The sequence below is a fragment of the Phalacrocorax aristotelis genome, chromosome 1 (genome assembly GCF_949628215.1).
Source record: "Phalacrocorax aristotelis chromosome 1, bGulAri2.1, whole genome shotgun sequence".
NCBI lineage: Eukaryota > Metazoa > Chordata > Aves > Suliformes > Phalacrocoracidae > Phalacrocorax > Phalacrocorax aristotelis.
In genome coordinates this window covers 14,801,690-14,817,294 of record NC_134276.1, presented here as the reverse complement: position 1 = coordinate 14,817,294, position 15,605 = coordinate 14,801,690, and the positions used below count along the sequence as shown (strand labels likewise).

The 15,605-nt window shown below is 35.4% G+C and overlaps 1 protein-coding gene across 2 annotated transcripts in view; it reads right to left on the bottom strand.

Moving 5' to 3' along the window:
- Positions 1 to 15,605, bottom strand: part of CNTN5 (contactin 5) — a 673,925-nt gene that overhangs the window by 59,215 nt on the left and 599,105 nt on the right. For both annotated transcript variants that reach the window (XM_075081792.1, XM_075081802.1), the window contains 3 exons: positions 15,451 to 15,578; positions 14,347 to 14,522; positions 202 to 322 (listed from right to left, as the gene is read on the bottom strand). In XM_075081792.1, coding sequence (XP_074937893.1) covers positions 202 to 322; positions 14,347 to 14,522; positions 15,451 to 15,578 — 425 coding nt within the window. The remainder of the gene's footprint in view (positions 1 to 201; positions 323 to 14,346; positions 14,523 to 15,450; positions 15,579 to 15,605) is intronic.

Below are 15,605 nucleotides of genomic sequence, written 5' to 3'. Positions count from 1 at the left end.
CATTAACCAACTGCCTTTTGTTTCTCTGCAGGTCAGTTTATGGTGAAACTGCTTTCAAAGACAGTAAGCGAATCACAGATATTTTCAATAGTATAATATCTGAAAAATAATGCATAGCACAGATGTCCCTGGAGCCCACATAGTTAAATTCCCTGGTACAATGGTTTCTGGTGACTGTGTTTTCAGGTGCAACATACTCACCCCTAACAAGGAGCTCCGTCTCATCTGTCACAGTGTCTGCTGCAGTCTGAACCCTGCAGCCGTATCTCCCGGCGTGCATCAGGAGGATGTTCCTGATCATTAAATCTGCAGACGATGCTTGCTGAAACAGGGATGAAGTGCCAGTTTAAAATTCAGTAAATCTGTATTCAAGGTAGTTCATGAGGGTGTTTTGTCAGTGTGAGAAACTCATGACTGCAGCCGCCTTCTTAAAGCATTTATGTGCCCTAATACCTTCTTTTGAGGATTACCAGAACACTGCATTTATACAATTATTAATAGGGATTAAAGAAGAGGATTTCAGATTTTTAATAACTTTGACTTTGCTTAAAGCACACTCTGCATATTTGCATGCACAAAGAAAATTATTCCAAACTAGCACAAAGAAATTAATATAGGAGATGAATAGAAATATTTTGGATGCAATGCTTGGCATTAAAAAAGTCCTCTTAGAAATGAAGGACTCTTTCTTCCTCTTCCCTAGAATGCAGTGGCATTTGTAGTATGTGTCACTACTGTAATGAAATTAAGATAACTTAAAAGATAATGTTGATTGATTTCTATTAACATAGAGGAAATTAATACTAATTATGACTGAAGAAATACGAACAGGTTCTCTTTTTTCCTGTTGAAATCTATATATATTTAAATCTGAAACATGCAATCCATGAATGAGTGTACACAGAGAACAAGTTCAAATTTTTATTTTTTAGGATTCTACCCAACAGTAATTACAACGCCCCAAAATTATGAGCAGAAAAGAGAAAACTGGAAAGTAGAACAGCCTTTTGGAGGATAAAAGGCTTTTGCTAAAAATCTCCGCATTATTTAATAAATTTGAATTATAACATTAGATTTTACATGTACAAAATCATTGTTGTATCCAAACTTACTGGACTCAATAAATGTTGCTCCATCACATTTAGTGAGCCCAAGTCCATAGATACTGTTGACTTAATATAGTGACTACTCAGGGAAAGAACAGGTAAGTGCAAACAAAAGTCACCCTGACCACATGGTATAGCAAATGCAGTTTCCTTTCTCAATTCTGTGTCCCAAAAATGCTTGCAACTTTCTGATTTAAGGTAAACACCTACAATTTTAGCAAATTACCATAAGTATATTAGTTCCTTTCAAAGCATTTTTTTCTCTTAATAGTCAAATGGAAATAATTTTAACATACTAATCGAGGATAGACAGAATGTGCTTTAAATATCTCTAAATTTCCTTATAATTGCTATTTTGTATGATATGTGAACCTAATGTTATTTCGATTTGTGTAACATTGTATTATAGTTTAGCTATAATCAATATCTTGGATATAATCATGTAATATATACATTTATTACACTTATACAAAGTATAATATATAATGCATAATTTTAATAATTACATGAACAATAATATATTATTTACAATATATAATAATATATAATATATTGTTGTATATAAACCACTGTCTTATTATTTCACTATTCACCATTACATTATATAATAATATGTATAAAATATGTTTTATAATGTATAGTACATTTTTTAAAAAATTATAATATAATTATTATGATATAATACCATATAATGCAATATATAATACAATATGGTATGTAATAGACTATACACTTGTTATATTAAATTATATTTACTATATATAATATATTGTATATTATATATGCTATATCAATAATAGATTGTTATATAGCTGATATGATAGGATATGATATATATTACTGTATGTTATATATTATATACAAGTATTTATATGCACCTCCTTGGTGTTTCACTTTAAGAAACATTTATTGAGCATGGGCAATTCCCTTCTCATGGTTTATTTACTTCGCTAACCAGGCAAAATAGACAGTCTTTCCCTGAATGACATGTTCCTTGTGTTATAATATTCCTCTGCAGTGGTTCTAACCTGGGTCATTTTGATCCTGAATGAGTAGAAATGTACCCCGCATTTATAATAAAGTCATACTAGGTGTCGTGGTTCAGCCTCAGTTGGCAACTGAACAACCACGCAGCCGCTCACTCACTCCACCCACCCCTGTGGGATGGGGGAGAGAATTCAGAAGAGGAAAAGAACTTGTGGGTTGAGATAAGCAAAGTTTAATAATTACAATAAAATAATAATTATGTTTATGATAATAATGACAATAATGATAATATAATAAAATTGAAAAGGAAAGAAAAAAAACCAGAAACATGAACAATACAGCCGCTCACCACCCACTGACTGATGCTGCTCGTCCCCAAGCCGCGATTGCTGCCTCCTTCCCCCGGCCAGCCCCTCCCAGTAACATACTGGGCATGATGTTACATCATATGGAATATCCCTTTGGTTAGTTTGAATCCGCTCTCTTAGCTGTGCCCCCTCCCCTCCCGCCTTCTTGTGCACCCGGCAGAGCATGGGAAGCTGGAAAAGTCCTTGACTAGTACAAGCACTGCCGAGCAACAACAAAACAGTGGTGTGTTATCAACATTGTTTTCATACTAAGTTCAAAGCACAGCACTGTGCCAGCTGCAGTGAAGAAAATTAACTCTATCCCAGCTAAAACCATGACACTAGGGGTCTACATAGTGATACTTCTCTAGCTGTTCTGGAAATACATCACTGACTTCATCTAGATTAATATTTGCCTGTTTATTTGGCACACACTTAGAGTCATAGAATCATTGAATGTCCTGAGTCAGAAAGGACCCATGAGGATCATCAAGTCCCACTCCTGTCCCTGCACAAGACAACCCCAAATTTATACCATGTGTCTGAGGGCATTGTCCACCCTGTGCTTATCTTTACACTTCTCAATCATTTGCAAGTTATGAGCTCCCACTTTATAACCAGTTGTCCATATGTGCATGACCTTGTGCTTTGAATTATTACATTTCTTGTCTGTTCCCATGTGTTATTTGCATCATCTGCTGTATTGGTAATATGTCTGATTTTGTACCATACAATTGTCATTTGCATACTTCTATGTCTTATGCCAAGGTCATTAAAGACAAGATGAAATAGGATTGGTTCCAAGTTCCAATCTTCTATAATTCAGTCTTTCTTTCTAGGCAGAAGAATTCCTTTTCAGCACATCTTGGCACACATTCCTCAGCCAATCTTCTTTTCATTTGCATTTTTAGAACCGAACTTGTCATAATATTCCATGTAACACTGAGGCAAAATCTTTGCTGAAGCATAGTCACATGCAAGGTAGGAAACAAGAGGTGGGACATCAAGATTGCCACTGAGACCAAAGTGAATGTGGGCATGATCTATAGCTTAATAACCCTGTAGATCTAAGAGTGTGAATACAGTGGTAGTGTTTTACCTTCTAAAGTGGCCTCGTTAATGGTGTTGCTTGAGGGAAGATACTCAGACCAGTCAGGCCATAATGCAATTCCTATATTCTTTCTCTAGCATATCAAAAATCACAGCACTGGAAAAGAATATTTGAGTACTCTGCAGCTCTAAATGGAAAAGAACACACTCCTACCAGGAGTCAGCTTCAGGATACAAATTTTTTAACTTCTTTAGCACAGCAGAATTTATTAGCCATTGGAACATGGTTTGCTTAAGATGACTAGTGATTCTGGTACAAAGCCTCAGCTATTAGAAGGATAAGACCAGAATCAGTCCATATTTGTCCTCTCCTGAGGGTAATTTACATTTAATGTGTGTTTTGTTGTTAAGTGGGAGGAAAAGCATAATGGATAGCAACTGTCTGGTTTCATTCCTCAGAGGCTGTTAAAAATATTGGCTGTCACTCTAACTTCCAGAGGGTTCATGACTGTGTGAATCCTAATATTCTTATCAGGAAAAAAATATATATTTCATCTGCACACCTGTGTAACTGGGCAGACAAGCAGCAATTGAAAGAATCATTGTTCTAAGTGAAGAGCAGTGCAGTACAATAGATCCCTGTGAAACACTTACATTTATTACAACATAACAGGATGTGCAATTAGCATTGCCTAGGATGTCTGAGTGGAAAGAAATTAAACTCACTGTGTTTAATACAGATGGATATATGGTCATACATTAGATTCTTGATCATGGGAAATAATGAGACATTTTATCTTCCGTTTGGATAAGTAAGAGCTATGCTTGACCAGAACCTCTATAAAATACCATGTTATTTGCTGTTCTGTGGTATTTATAAAGTGATCTTTATGAGTTTTGCAGACACCTCCAAGTCTTTTAAGGCAGATTATTTTGTTGATCAGTTTATCCTGTAATGAGAGGTTCAAGGCCACAACAGGGCCTGAGAGGGTTAAACTATTGTGCTGGTCTTCCAAATCTTAAGAAAATCTCCTCACCATATTATTGTAGATGCTGCTTAAACTTGAATGATTACAACCTATTTTAAACAAACCTGCTAAGCAGGAATGCAGCAGAAACTCCATTAAGAAAAGTTTCTAAGGTCAGAAACTTTGGCTTCTGCTTTTAGTCTTCTCTCAGTGGAAAAAGACATAATGCTTCAGCAAAAGCAGACATACCCTCCCCTTTGGGGAAGACAGAAACTGGGTGACATAGGTGCAAACAGCGTAAAAAGATCTCTCATCTGGACTATCATGAGTTAGAACAGCCTGGTCCATCAGCAACCATGGGGTCCCAATATTATTCAAAGCTGCAACTAGTGGTGTTTGTTTGAATTTCTTTGTCTAGATCTAGATTTCCACTTTATTAAGCATACGTTTTTAAAAGCTGCTATTTATTCCACTAACTTTATGCTCTTCTCTGACAGGGCATATTTTGCAATAAGTGCACTATTTCAAAGTAACATTTTATTTTAAAAAAGCTATATTCCTTGGTGTTCTGAATATAATATATTACGCATTTATCCAAGTATCAAAAGTATTTATATTTGTTCAGTATAAACTTCTACTGTGTGATATATATCTTGTATTTTACTGAAGCTAAGCCTTAAAAAAACCCCAACAAACCAAAAAACAAATCCCAAGCCAAAACAGATAGGTTTAACAGCCAACTTCTAATGATTTTAAGGAAAGCTAAATGTAACCTTCAAAGCCAGTGTCAGCTATGGACCTACTGTTACACGGAACACATTCCTGGTCTTCATTAAGCACTGAATAAATAATAAAACAGCTTTCAGTGCTATCTGTCATGACTAATGGCTCTCTCTAGGACAACAAATTATTGTATAATTCATATTATGCTCCTGAATACCCCATTCATCAGGTTCTGGGCAGATCCAGTGCTGAGTGTTGTGTCAATCTACTGTTCTCTCTGCTCTAGTGTGGCATGTTATCTGAGGTCATAGTTGTGTCTGCAACGTATTTAATGACCTTTCCCTGTAAGGTATTGCTTGAAGTAATTTTTCACAAGAATCAGTGTCACCTATACATAGCATTTGCTTTTATTGTGGAGATACTTCCCCAATCTTAAAAAGGATCCAAAAGGCATGTGATTGAGCATAGTTTGCTCAATGAGAGTCACCTTGCTGGATTTGTCTTTGCACCCATTGCCCTAATGCTGGGGATTAGCAGAGGGGAAAAAAAAAAAAAGCCAGCTTGCAGAGAACTTGAGTTGGTGGATTAATACTTCTTCAGCCAGTCCACATCCCCACAGAGAGGAAGTTGCATATGGATTTCTTCCTTCCCATTTCATAAATCCTAAAAGGTTGAGAGTTGCTTTGCAGTAAAGTAACTTTTACATATGGTTCTTCAAGTGAAGAGAATTACACTTATTCTTCCTGTGAGAGCAAGTTCATTATCCTGAGCCAGTTGCTAGGAAACCTCCCTGTTAATGTGTCCATTCATTTGCTGAGTTTTTATCTCTAAACCAAGGTGGTTTCTTCAGTATCCAACCTTTGCTTTTGAAGGCTCTGCACAAGAACAATCTATAATCTGCCTGCATTTGAAATGGAGCTCACAGTTATACCCTAGAGCACTTTTTAAACATCTAGTAAGTCTCTTGTTTACTTCTCCCTACCTCTTCCATAGAAGAATTAAACACTGGTTTGATTATTACACAGTTCATCACATATATTCAAAATACAGAATCATATGTGGAAAATATATATGAAACCTAGGACGCTTAAATTGTTCTCTTGTCATTATGTCAATCCTAGCTTTCATGTAATCTGTTTCTAATGCTACTCATTTTCCATGCTGATTGTCATAATTCCCTTCCATACTCCAAATGCAGTTCTGTGAATGTAGCTCTGATTTGTCTTGGGAACGAGGGACAAAAAGGGAAGGAAGTTCAAAATACTGAGTAGTCAATAGAGATGATGTGGTGAGTCGCAGCTCTCAACTTCTGCACTGCAAAGGCCTGGGGTCTAGAAAGGCTGCCTATTATTGTACTGAGGATTCAGGTTGGGAACTCAACCTGGACACCATGCAGTGAAAATTGTCTCTCTGCTTGGGAAGAGTATGTCTAAAAGGGGTAGTGAGACCATTACAAATGATCATGATTCCACAAAAGCTTAAATCAATGGGAAAAAAGAGTGAGCAAACACTGACTGCCACTGCAGGAAAACTTTTATGATGAAAGCCTAAGGGGTGTTTAAATCATTTCTTTACTATGACTAACGGGGTTTACTGAGGCTTGCTGGCTGTCGTCTAAATCTCTTGACAGAGAGAGGTGAAGATGCTTCCCTACAAAGTGGTTTCTATACAGAAGAGAATGCTTCAGAGGTACAAAAATCTTGAAAAGTACTTAAACATTTTGTAGTCATATTCTGTATAAACAGAGAACAGTAAAATAATGACCTATAATTAAATGGGACTGCAATTTGATCCTAAAAAAGAACGACCTGTGTTGTTAATGCTGTCTTATTCAGCTTAAACAATCATTTAAAATATATGGTTGTTTTTACAGATAACACACAAGCTAGGTGAATTCCTGACTTGTACGTTATTTGATTTAGGAAAATAGCCCTTATTAATGAAATTCAGTTGGATTAAATTGAAAAATTATTTCACAGCTGAATCTTGATTGTTTGACATATTTGATTAGCAATGGAGTTTATTTTTGTGGAATTCATCTGAAGCAAACTAATGGTCTTACAGAATAACCTAATGGCAATGTTAGCTTTGTACCATCAACAGAAAGTGAAAAATAGCAACACAATAAACTTCTTCTAAATTATGTTGAGAATTGGTACGTACATTATGATCGATTGTTGGCTTCAAACCAACTTCTGTCCATAGTACATTTAGGACAATTTAACTGCTATTTGATGCAAATTCTCAGGTTTGAACACATCAACCACTTGCTCTTTTACTGCCCAAGATGTTTACAAATTGTAACTATTTAATCTGTTAAAAAGTAGCAGATTTCTCTGTTGATATAGTGATAATGAAAAATTATCTTCTAAGTTCTGTCTTTTAGTCATATAAGAATATTTGGAACAAAGAAGATGAAATTGTTGTTACTGGTTTTGTTGTGATTAATGTTATGTGGTAGTATAGTAATGGGAGTATGGTAGTAACCAGGCTGATGCAGGTTGACTGAAGGATACATGAGAATACACAAGTTGCATTTTCCCTACCTATAAGAAATAAAAAAGATGGTTTTCAGGTTTGTGGATCCATGAGAGTTATCCAGGGGAGGTGTGGACCCTTCCAGTGGCAGTATTTTTGAGCAGTTTGCAAAAAAAAAAAGAGCAAGAATCATTGAAACAGTTGTTTGGGTGAGCGCTGGTGGTTGGGAGCGGACGCCAGAGAGCATTGGGGTGTTGGGATTGGATAGGGAGGACTTTAAAATGCAGCTTGAATTGCTGCAAATGAGTTTGATTCATTTTATTAAGAGAAGGCAGAGGAAGAGATGAGGTTAAATGAGTATCAGACGTCAGGTAGTATGTCCTGCACTAGGGTAGTTTTGTGGAATCTAGGGATTAAAGGAAACATAGAAGAAATATTGCAAATGTGAAGGAATGAGAAAAAGATGGGATATGAAATGGCAAGCTTCAGGGCAAAGAGATCCACTACACTTATGTTGTCAAATTCATGTTTGTATCTGAGTTGTTATTACCAGGAGAAAAAAGGAAGGAAAAAACCCAAATAATATGTGGTACCTGTGCTCCTGTTTAAAGAGGCAGAAAAAGGGAAAAAGAGAGGATGGAGCTACACCTGTGATTTCAGTGGAAGGGTGGTTATTTTTTCCTAATGTTGTAAACTTTTCTCTGGGGCCTACTCAAATTTCCTACATGTTTGATTGTTAAGCTTCTGAGTATGTATATGGTCGGATAATACTTATCTAGTATTTACATGACCATTATCTACTTTGCTGCACACTGTGGTTTGATTTACAAAACGAGACAAAGAAAGGGGGGCAGGAGGGAAGGCTGAGTTTCAGGTCAGTGGGAGCTTCTTCCTGTGAGGCCCCACCATAACAACGCAACTGGAGTTTGCAGGTGCAAGGCCATGAAAACAAAACCAGGAGATCAGCAACGTAAGAACTTCAAGGAGAAATACTGCCAGGAAGGCTCTGGAAAACAATGCTACAACAGCCTGGGAGAAATGTTGCTGAGCTGCAAGTGAAAAATATGCAACAGAGCTGCAAAACAGAAGGCCTTAGCGTCAGGAAGGCTGGTATTGATCAGGTGTTCAAACTATCAGCTGTGCTGTTATAACCCAGATTACCACTGTACCAAGCAATTAAATGATCCATCAGCTTCAGGTAAACATAGGAAAGAATGGACTATCATGAAAAATCTTTTATTTAGCCCAAGATTTTTCTCTTTAGAATATTTCTTGTAAACAAGGGAAGGTATAAAATACCTTAATAGAATAAACCAGTGTAAAAATTATCTGAGTTTATTTCATTACTTTTTTATTACAATCTTTTTTTTTTACACTAATTTGTATTCAGAAATGTTAAGAGGCTCACATTTTCTAAACTGCTCAGTTATCTCCCTCCTCCAAAGTAAAATTAAATAAAGGAGATGTTACTTATCATCTCTCTCCCTACTCGCTATTCATAGCCAAAGGCACAAGCACTCGGGCACACGAGTTTATGTACTTGTTTGATTCTAGGAAATGTTTGGAGTGTCCAGTTCTAATGCAGTATGCAGGTATATCTATAAATTAAGTCAGTTCACTGGGACTATTTATAACCTGGAAGAAACACATAGTGAAGTGCATTATTAGACTGTGGTCTTCAATGTGTTCAGATTTTGGTTTCTAGTTGCCAGTTATAATACATATTTCAAAGTTTTTTGACCAGAAATCCTTATTCCATTTTGTACCCTCCCTAGTTTACAAGAAATTTGTGTTACCAATGGATAAGATAAATTTTTTGTTTTGAAACTGCTTCTAATCACTCAAGTATTTAACTCCTTTAGTGTGACAAATGGGGAAAACCTGATAATGAGCATAGGGCAGAAATATCTGGAGATCCAAGCTGACAGTAATGGCTGTGTTCAGCCTCTTCCATCAGCAAGAAAGTATTGAGACAAACAGTGAAACAAATTGATAGCAGTGAAGTTGATATAGCAACATTACCCTGAACAGAAATTCTCTGTGCATAGAGCACACATCATCTACAAGACTTTTGACAACTATTGCTGTTCTCCTCAGTGTGGGGAGAAGGGAGGGTGTTAAATATGACCCCTATTTAATTAGCCTTGTTTGGTTTTATGTCCAATAAAGAAGAAAGACATTATTGCTAACAGCCTGCTGTTTTAATTGATTCCATGTAGTGTAGAACTTAGTGCTGCCTATTTAGAAAATACTTAGGAAATTTTAATCTTAACTTCTAAAATATGATTAAAGTGCTACAACAAAGAAGAGACTTGAAAATGTAAGGAAAGGTGCAAAGTTATGCTTTCTTACAGGTTCTAGGTTGTCAGATTGAAGACTCCAGTGCTAGACAGTAGTTAATGTATTGTCCAGTCAGTATCTACTGGCCTCTTCTAAAAGTGAAACAGTAGGATTCAATTCCATCTGAACAAATGGCCACTGTAAAATATAACATTACAATTTGTGCTTACTGCTTCCCATGGTGGCAGTTTCAGTTAAGATCAAAGACTAAGAAGATACTGAGACTAAATCACTTTCCTGAGTCTGAAAGGTACTCATGCAGGTCAAGGTGAGGGACACTAAGAGCAATGCTGCTGCTTAGCAGTCTGTGGATAACCACAATAAATCATTTTGCTTGGCTGCCATAAAAACAGTATTGTCTTTGAAACGCAGAGTTGGAATGACAATAGCTGAATGAAAACCTACTCTCAAAATCAGGTGTGTTTAGCTAGATAAGGGATACCTCCAGGGCAAAATTAAGGTTGGTGGAGATCTTAGGAAAGAAAATCCTGAATAGAATTTTGAACAGGACTTCTGGATTTGGCACAAGGGATGGAAAATCAAAGTTACCCTAATAAAAGCAAGCAGGTCTATATTTTCTGTGCTCAAGTTCTCACTGGTGTTGCTAGAAGGAAATCTTGGCAAATCAGACTTCCATGCAAAAAATGTTTCTATTAATTACACAGATTACCCCTCACAGACTTTAAAATGTTATTGAGTCTTTTGGTAGACAAAGTAAGACTTTTCTAATGCCAAAGGATTCTGGGTATATGTAACCCTTTGCATTATTGTTCTGTTACCAAGTGTACGGTGGAGTTATGCATACATGATATTTCGGATATTTTCCTTTCCTAGAGTACAGTCTGTAGCTGTCATTCCAGTAGAGTTGGGTCTCTTCTCCTTAATATTCCCTTTGTGCACAATTTTGTTGAACTTGATATCCTTACCACACTTATCCTCTTGCCAGGCAGGTCCCTGAAGAACCTAAATTGCCAAAGGTACTAAGTCCTTGATAGCTCAGTAAATAACAGCAAAACCAACTTGACTTTGTATAAAAATTACTTCTCAGGATGAAAAATTATAACACCTTTTTTTTTTTTGGTGCAAAAGCTATAGATATAATTTAAAAACAAGCAAAGCAATACGTATTAAGAGAAGCTTTTCCTCTTCCTTTTAATTGTAATTGCTAGGGAGCATGCAATTTTAGCAAGTGGAAATTTGTCTACAGCCCCAAAAAATGTTACTTTGGTGATAGCTTTTATAACACTGCATTAAGCATCAGAATGTTCATCATACTTAACACCTGGGTCTGCTGCAGTGAAAGTAAAAGCAATGCAACCAGTAGTGAGAGGTTGACAATGGTTTTGTTATTAACAAAACCCAATCAAATAATGTTCAGTTTGTCAGGCTTTCAAACAAATAAACAAAACCCAAACAAACCTGAATATTTTCTTATCTGATGAAGTATCAATGTGTGCAGAACAAAATGGATGCATAATTCTTCACAAAGGATGTTATTTTTCTTAAATGTACTGCATTAAAAATCATTTTTTTCAGGATCAACTCATGCAATATAAAAGAATATTTCATTCAGAAAAGCAAAATAAGGGACATAGATGGAATTCTATCAGATTTCAAGTTTTCTTCAAGATCCTTTTTTCTGCATTCTTAAATGTGTGTCTTTATCACAATGTGTATCAATTCTTTGATTAAAGGAGATTACATGATAGGAAAATCAGAAGTGTTTTGTTTTATCTTTCTTTCCCCTAGCACGTGGTCACGATTTAGGTCTCAACAAAGTAAAGAAATACATTTTCATCCTTGTGACTAATTTTACATGCTTATGTGGTTAACAGAAAAAATAATGTGATACAATTGACAACATTATACAAATGAGTAGCTATGGGAATTATAAAGTTTTTGTGTCAAAACACAAAAAAATTTCTGTATTACCACAATCGCTACTTTCGAGTTTTGCATCTCCTAATTGATTCATCTTCATTTTGGGACAATGCAAAATTCAAACTATGCCTTTTGGTGAATGAAGATCTACATATATTTTGACTACTACTTTCAAAGAGGGAGAAGGATGTGTCATATTATGTTTCCAACAGCATTCAGAAAAATTCAGTGAGGATTGTCCTAACAAGGTCATGTTTTGATATCTCTGTTCTGAAAAGTTGTGTTTCCCCTGCCCCGTTCCTGCCTGTAATGTGTTAATACGTATTTTCAGCCCTCTTCCAGTTGATCCAAGGCTACCCTTCCATTCTCTCTTTAGACTGAAAACCAGAAAAGAAATGTCTTGACATTTAAATGAATTAGGAATGCAAGTAAATGAGGAATGGCCTGACCATCTCTTTTGTTAGAAACCTTGTAGAGGCCAATGAAGCTAGTCCATTCTAAAAATATCAGAGTCTGATGCTTCATTTTGGTATTTCTTTGGAGTTGCATAGTATTTCACTATTTCAACACTGGTTTAACAGTGACAAGGTAGGATCTAATTTTGTAATATTTTTCAAAATATGTAGTGCCTCATTTCATTTTCTGATCAGCTGAAGTTTGCTGTTTGTAAAGGAGTATGTTTTAGGGGAAAAAAAATTCTTGGGTGCCTCTGAAAAGAAAGATGCCAGAGTTTTCCTTAATAAACAACTTTTTTTTAATCCACTTAGTCATTTAGACTTTGAGAATTGGTGTCATTATGAGTTATTAATACTATTTTCACTTAGTAAAGTAGCAGAGACTCTTTAGCAACACAGTGAGAAGGAAGTCATAAACTCATACTAAAATAACTGGTTAAATCTACTAGGTTTTGGCAAAATTTTAGTCATGTCAGGACAATAAAAGGAGTCAGTAATTTCAGTGAGTTCTGCATGAATATTTTTCTGAAAAGAGTCCCAGTATGTTATCTACCATGTTCTCATTTTGGGTGAGTCTTACTTCTACCAATTTGAGGGCTTTTTCTGGTAGAAATGAAATTAATGAAGAATTCCTGTTGAAAGATCTACAAAATCCTGTTTTCATAAAACAAATGAAGTTACATTAAATTAGCTTTACTTTGATAGGAGAAATTACTTTGGAAGTTTCCTAGCCTGAGGATTTTTCCCAATAATTAAAAATACCCTTCAGCACAGAAGATGCTGAAATGCACTAAAGAAACCATTTAAGACATTTTAGACTTCAAATTTTTGGAAATGACTTGAAGTTAAATTGTAGTTATAGAATATTTTCTTGCATCAAAGGATGGTTTAACCTTGAAGTTAAAAAAAAAGAATTATAATGTTCTTTCCTTTATATTTAGTGCTGGATTTTGAGTACTGGACTTCCTCAGATGCAAATAAGTATCCCTTATCTTACCTTCACAAATAAGATAAACCTTACTAATGTTTTTCAATTAAAAAGCTTATTGAAGTAAAACCAAATTAAAAAAAAACAAACCCCAAACAAAAAAACACCACACCAAAAGCAACCCATACCACCAGGTGCATATAGTATGACTTCCGTAAAGAGAAGCAGAAGAATAAATTGATTGCATCTGACAAGATTCTTACTGCAAAGTTAACTTTGCATCATTGTACCCAAATTAGATACATTAATTTCTAAAATTTCCTGACCTTTGTAAGTTTCATTCTTCTCCGTTGACATAGCATGGACATTTGATTTACATTTCATTAGTGGGAAGACTGAGTTAAATGACTGCAGATTCTATTTCCAAATTTGTTCACATTAAGGGATTTCTTTCTACTATGAAAAGTTCCAACCATTTTGCATGGGACAGGTTTGAATTACTTTATCATACTGTTTGATCATATTAATTGCTTTTTAATCAAGGGGTGATATTTGAAATTGATATGCATATTTCTTCCATATGATTCTTATTGACTTAAATAACGGTTGCACAGCTAGAGCCTATGTCATGCAGGGGAGTTGGAAAATAAAGTATACTCCTTACTATACAGATTAAAATATATGCTAGGCAAGTAAAAGCATTGGGAGGTGAGGGAATTCCGAGTCATGTTATCTGTGAGAAAGAAATCAATGCTCATAGCATCATCTTTTCCATATTAAAATCAGCAGAGGAATGTAAAGAGGATTTGATTTAAACTACTTTCTGTTCCTTCACAGAGATCATCAGATGTCTCACTAATAATTGGATGTATAGGTTTACATTCAATATCTTCTTGATTAAAACTGCCTGGGGTTATTCTTGTGACCTGCAGTTTGCACCTCCTCTAGCTAACATTTCTTTCCAACATTAGCAAAACCAGTTATATTTCAATTTGGTCAGATTTTGGTAAGTGGGAAACGTGTAAAAGCATGCAAATTTCTATCAGTTCACCTCACACAGATGGAAAACACATGGTCACTTACCGCCTTGATGCTTTCAAAGTGTCCACCTTCTTTTTCAAAGTCAATTGGCTGCCCGTTGAGTGTCCAGTAGAAAGTGACATCTAGTGTGCTGTCATGAAGGGCTTTGCAACTGAGAACAATACTTTCTCCAACAGTTAACTCTATCTTCTTGGGACTCAGCTCTATTCTTGTAGGTTCTTGAAATGTAGAAGGAGTAGGAACATTTAGGTGGAGGTCTAGTTATAGTGCAAGGCCAAAATAATATGACTGAGTTCTGCTTTGACTTCTCAGAGCTTATATTTACTGTTTGTTTCAAATACATAATGTCAAATACTGAAATATATTCATAATGCACACTAAGACATGACAGCATTGACCGAAAGATACAACCAGTTTCATGGAAGGAATAAGGCAGGCTCCTAAACAACAATCTACTGTTGTTCTGAGATGGATTAATTAATTATTTTTATAGTCTCAGAAAAAACTATTAGTTTTTTTTAAGGCTGCAGCACCTGGAGTCTTGTGACTGCATGAAAATCTCAGTTTTGTCACATAAAATAAAAAAATGATGTTTCCAGGCATACTACAGGAAGAAATTTGAAAAATATGTAAAAAGAGTTGAACACCTAAAAACCAAAACCATGATCATATAAGAATTCAGCTGAAAAGTGCAAAAATGTGGTCTAGAAATTAATTGTGACTCAGTGATTTGATTATTATTACTGTTCTAAGGAACTATCTTTCCTTAGCTTTATATTGATACAATTATTACTTTAATCCTAAACTTTGTTCCCATGCAGAAAGAGGTAGAGGTAAGTGAGTTCGCAAAGCTAAAATATGTTAAAAGGGATATTGATTCTTTTTTTTAATAGAATTATTTATAATCTCAGTGGTTTAATATGTATATACTAATTCTTCTGACATACATCTATGCTATAACATCTGGAGTACTCAATCTGATGCAGGAATATGATGTTTGACCAGATGGAGGTTAATTCCCTTGCTTGTTGGAAATGCTTTTTTTATTCTGCCTGAACAATGCTGTTGTATGGTTAGCTGGGGATTATAAAAAATAATGAAATAATAGTAAAGAGAAGTCATTATCATCAAACTACTTTTTCACACCTTTAACAGATATTGATGCAATGATTTCTGCAGATCCAAATACATTTACACCTTGGCATATGTACCGTCCTTCATCAGACTTAGAAGCATTCAGGATTCGCAGGCTCCCATGTGGAAGAATAGTTATCCTGAAAAGGATAAATACAGAAATATAT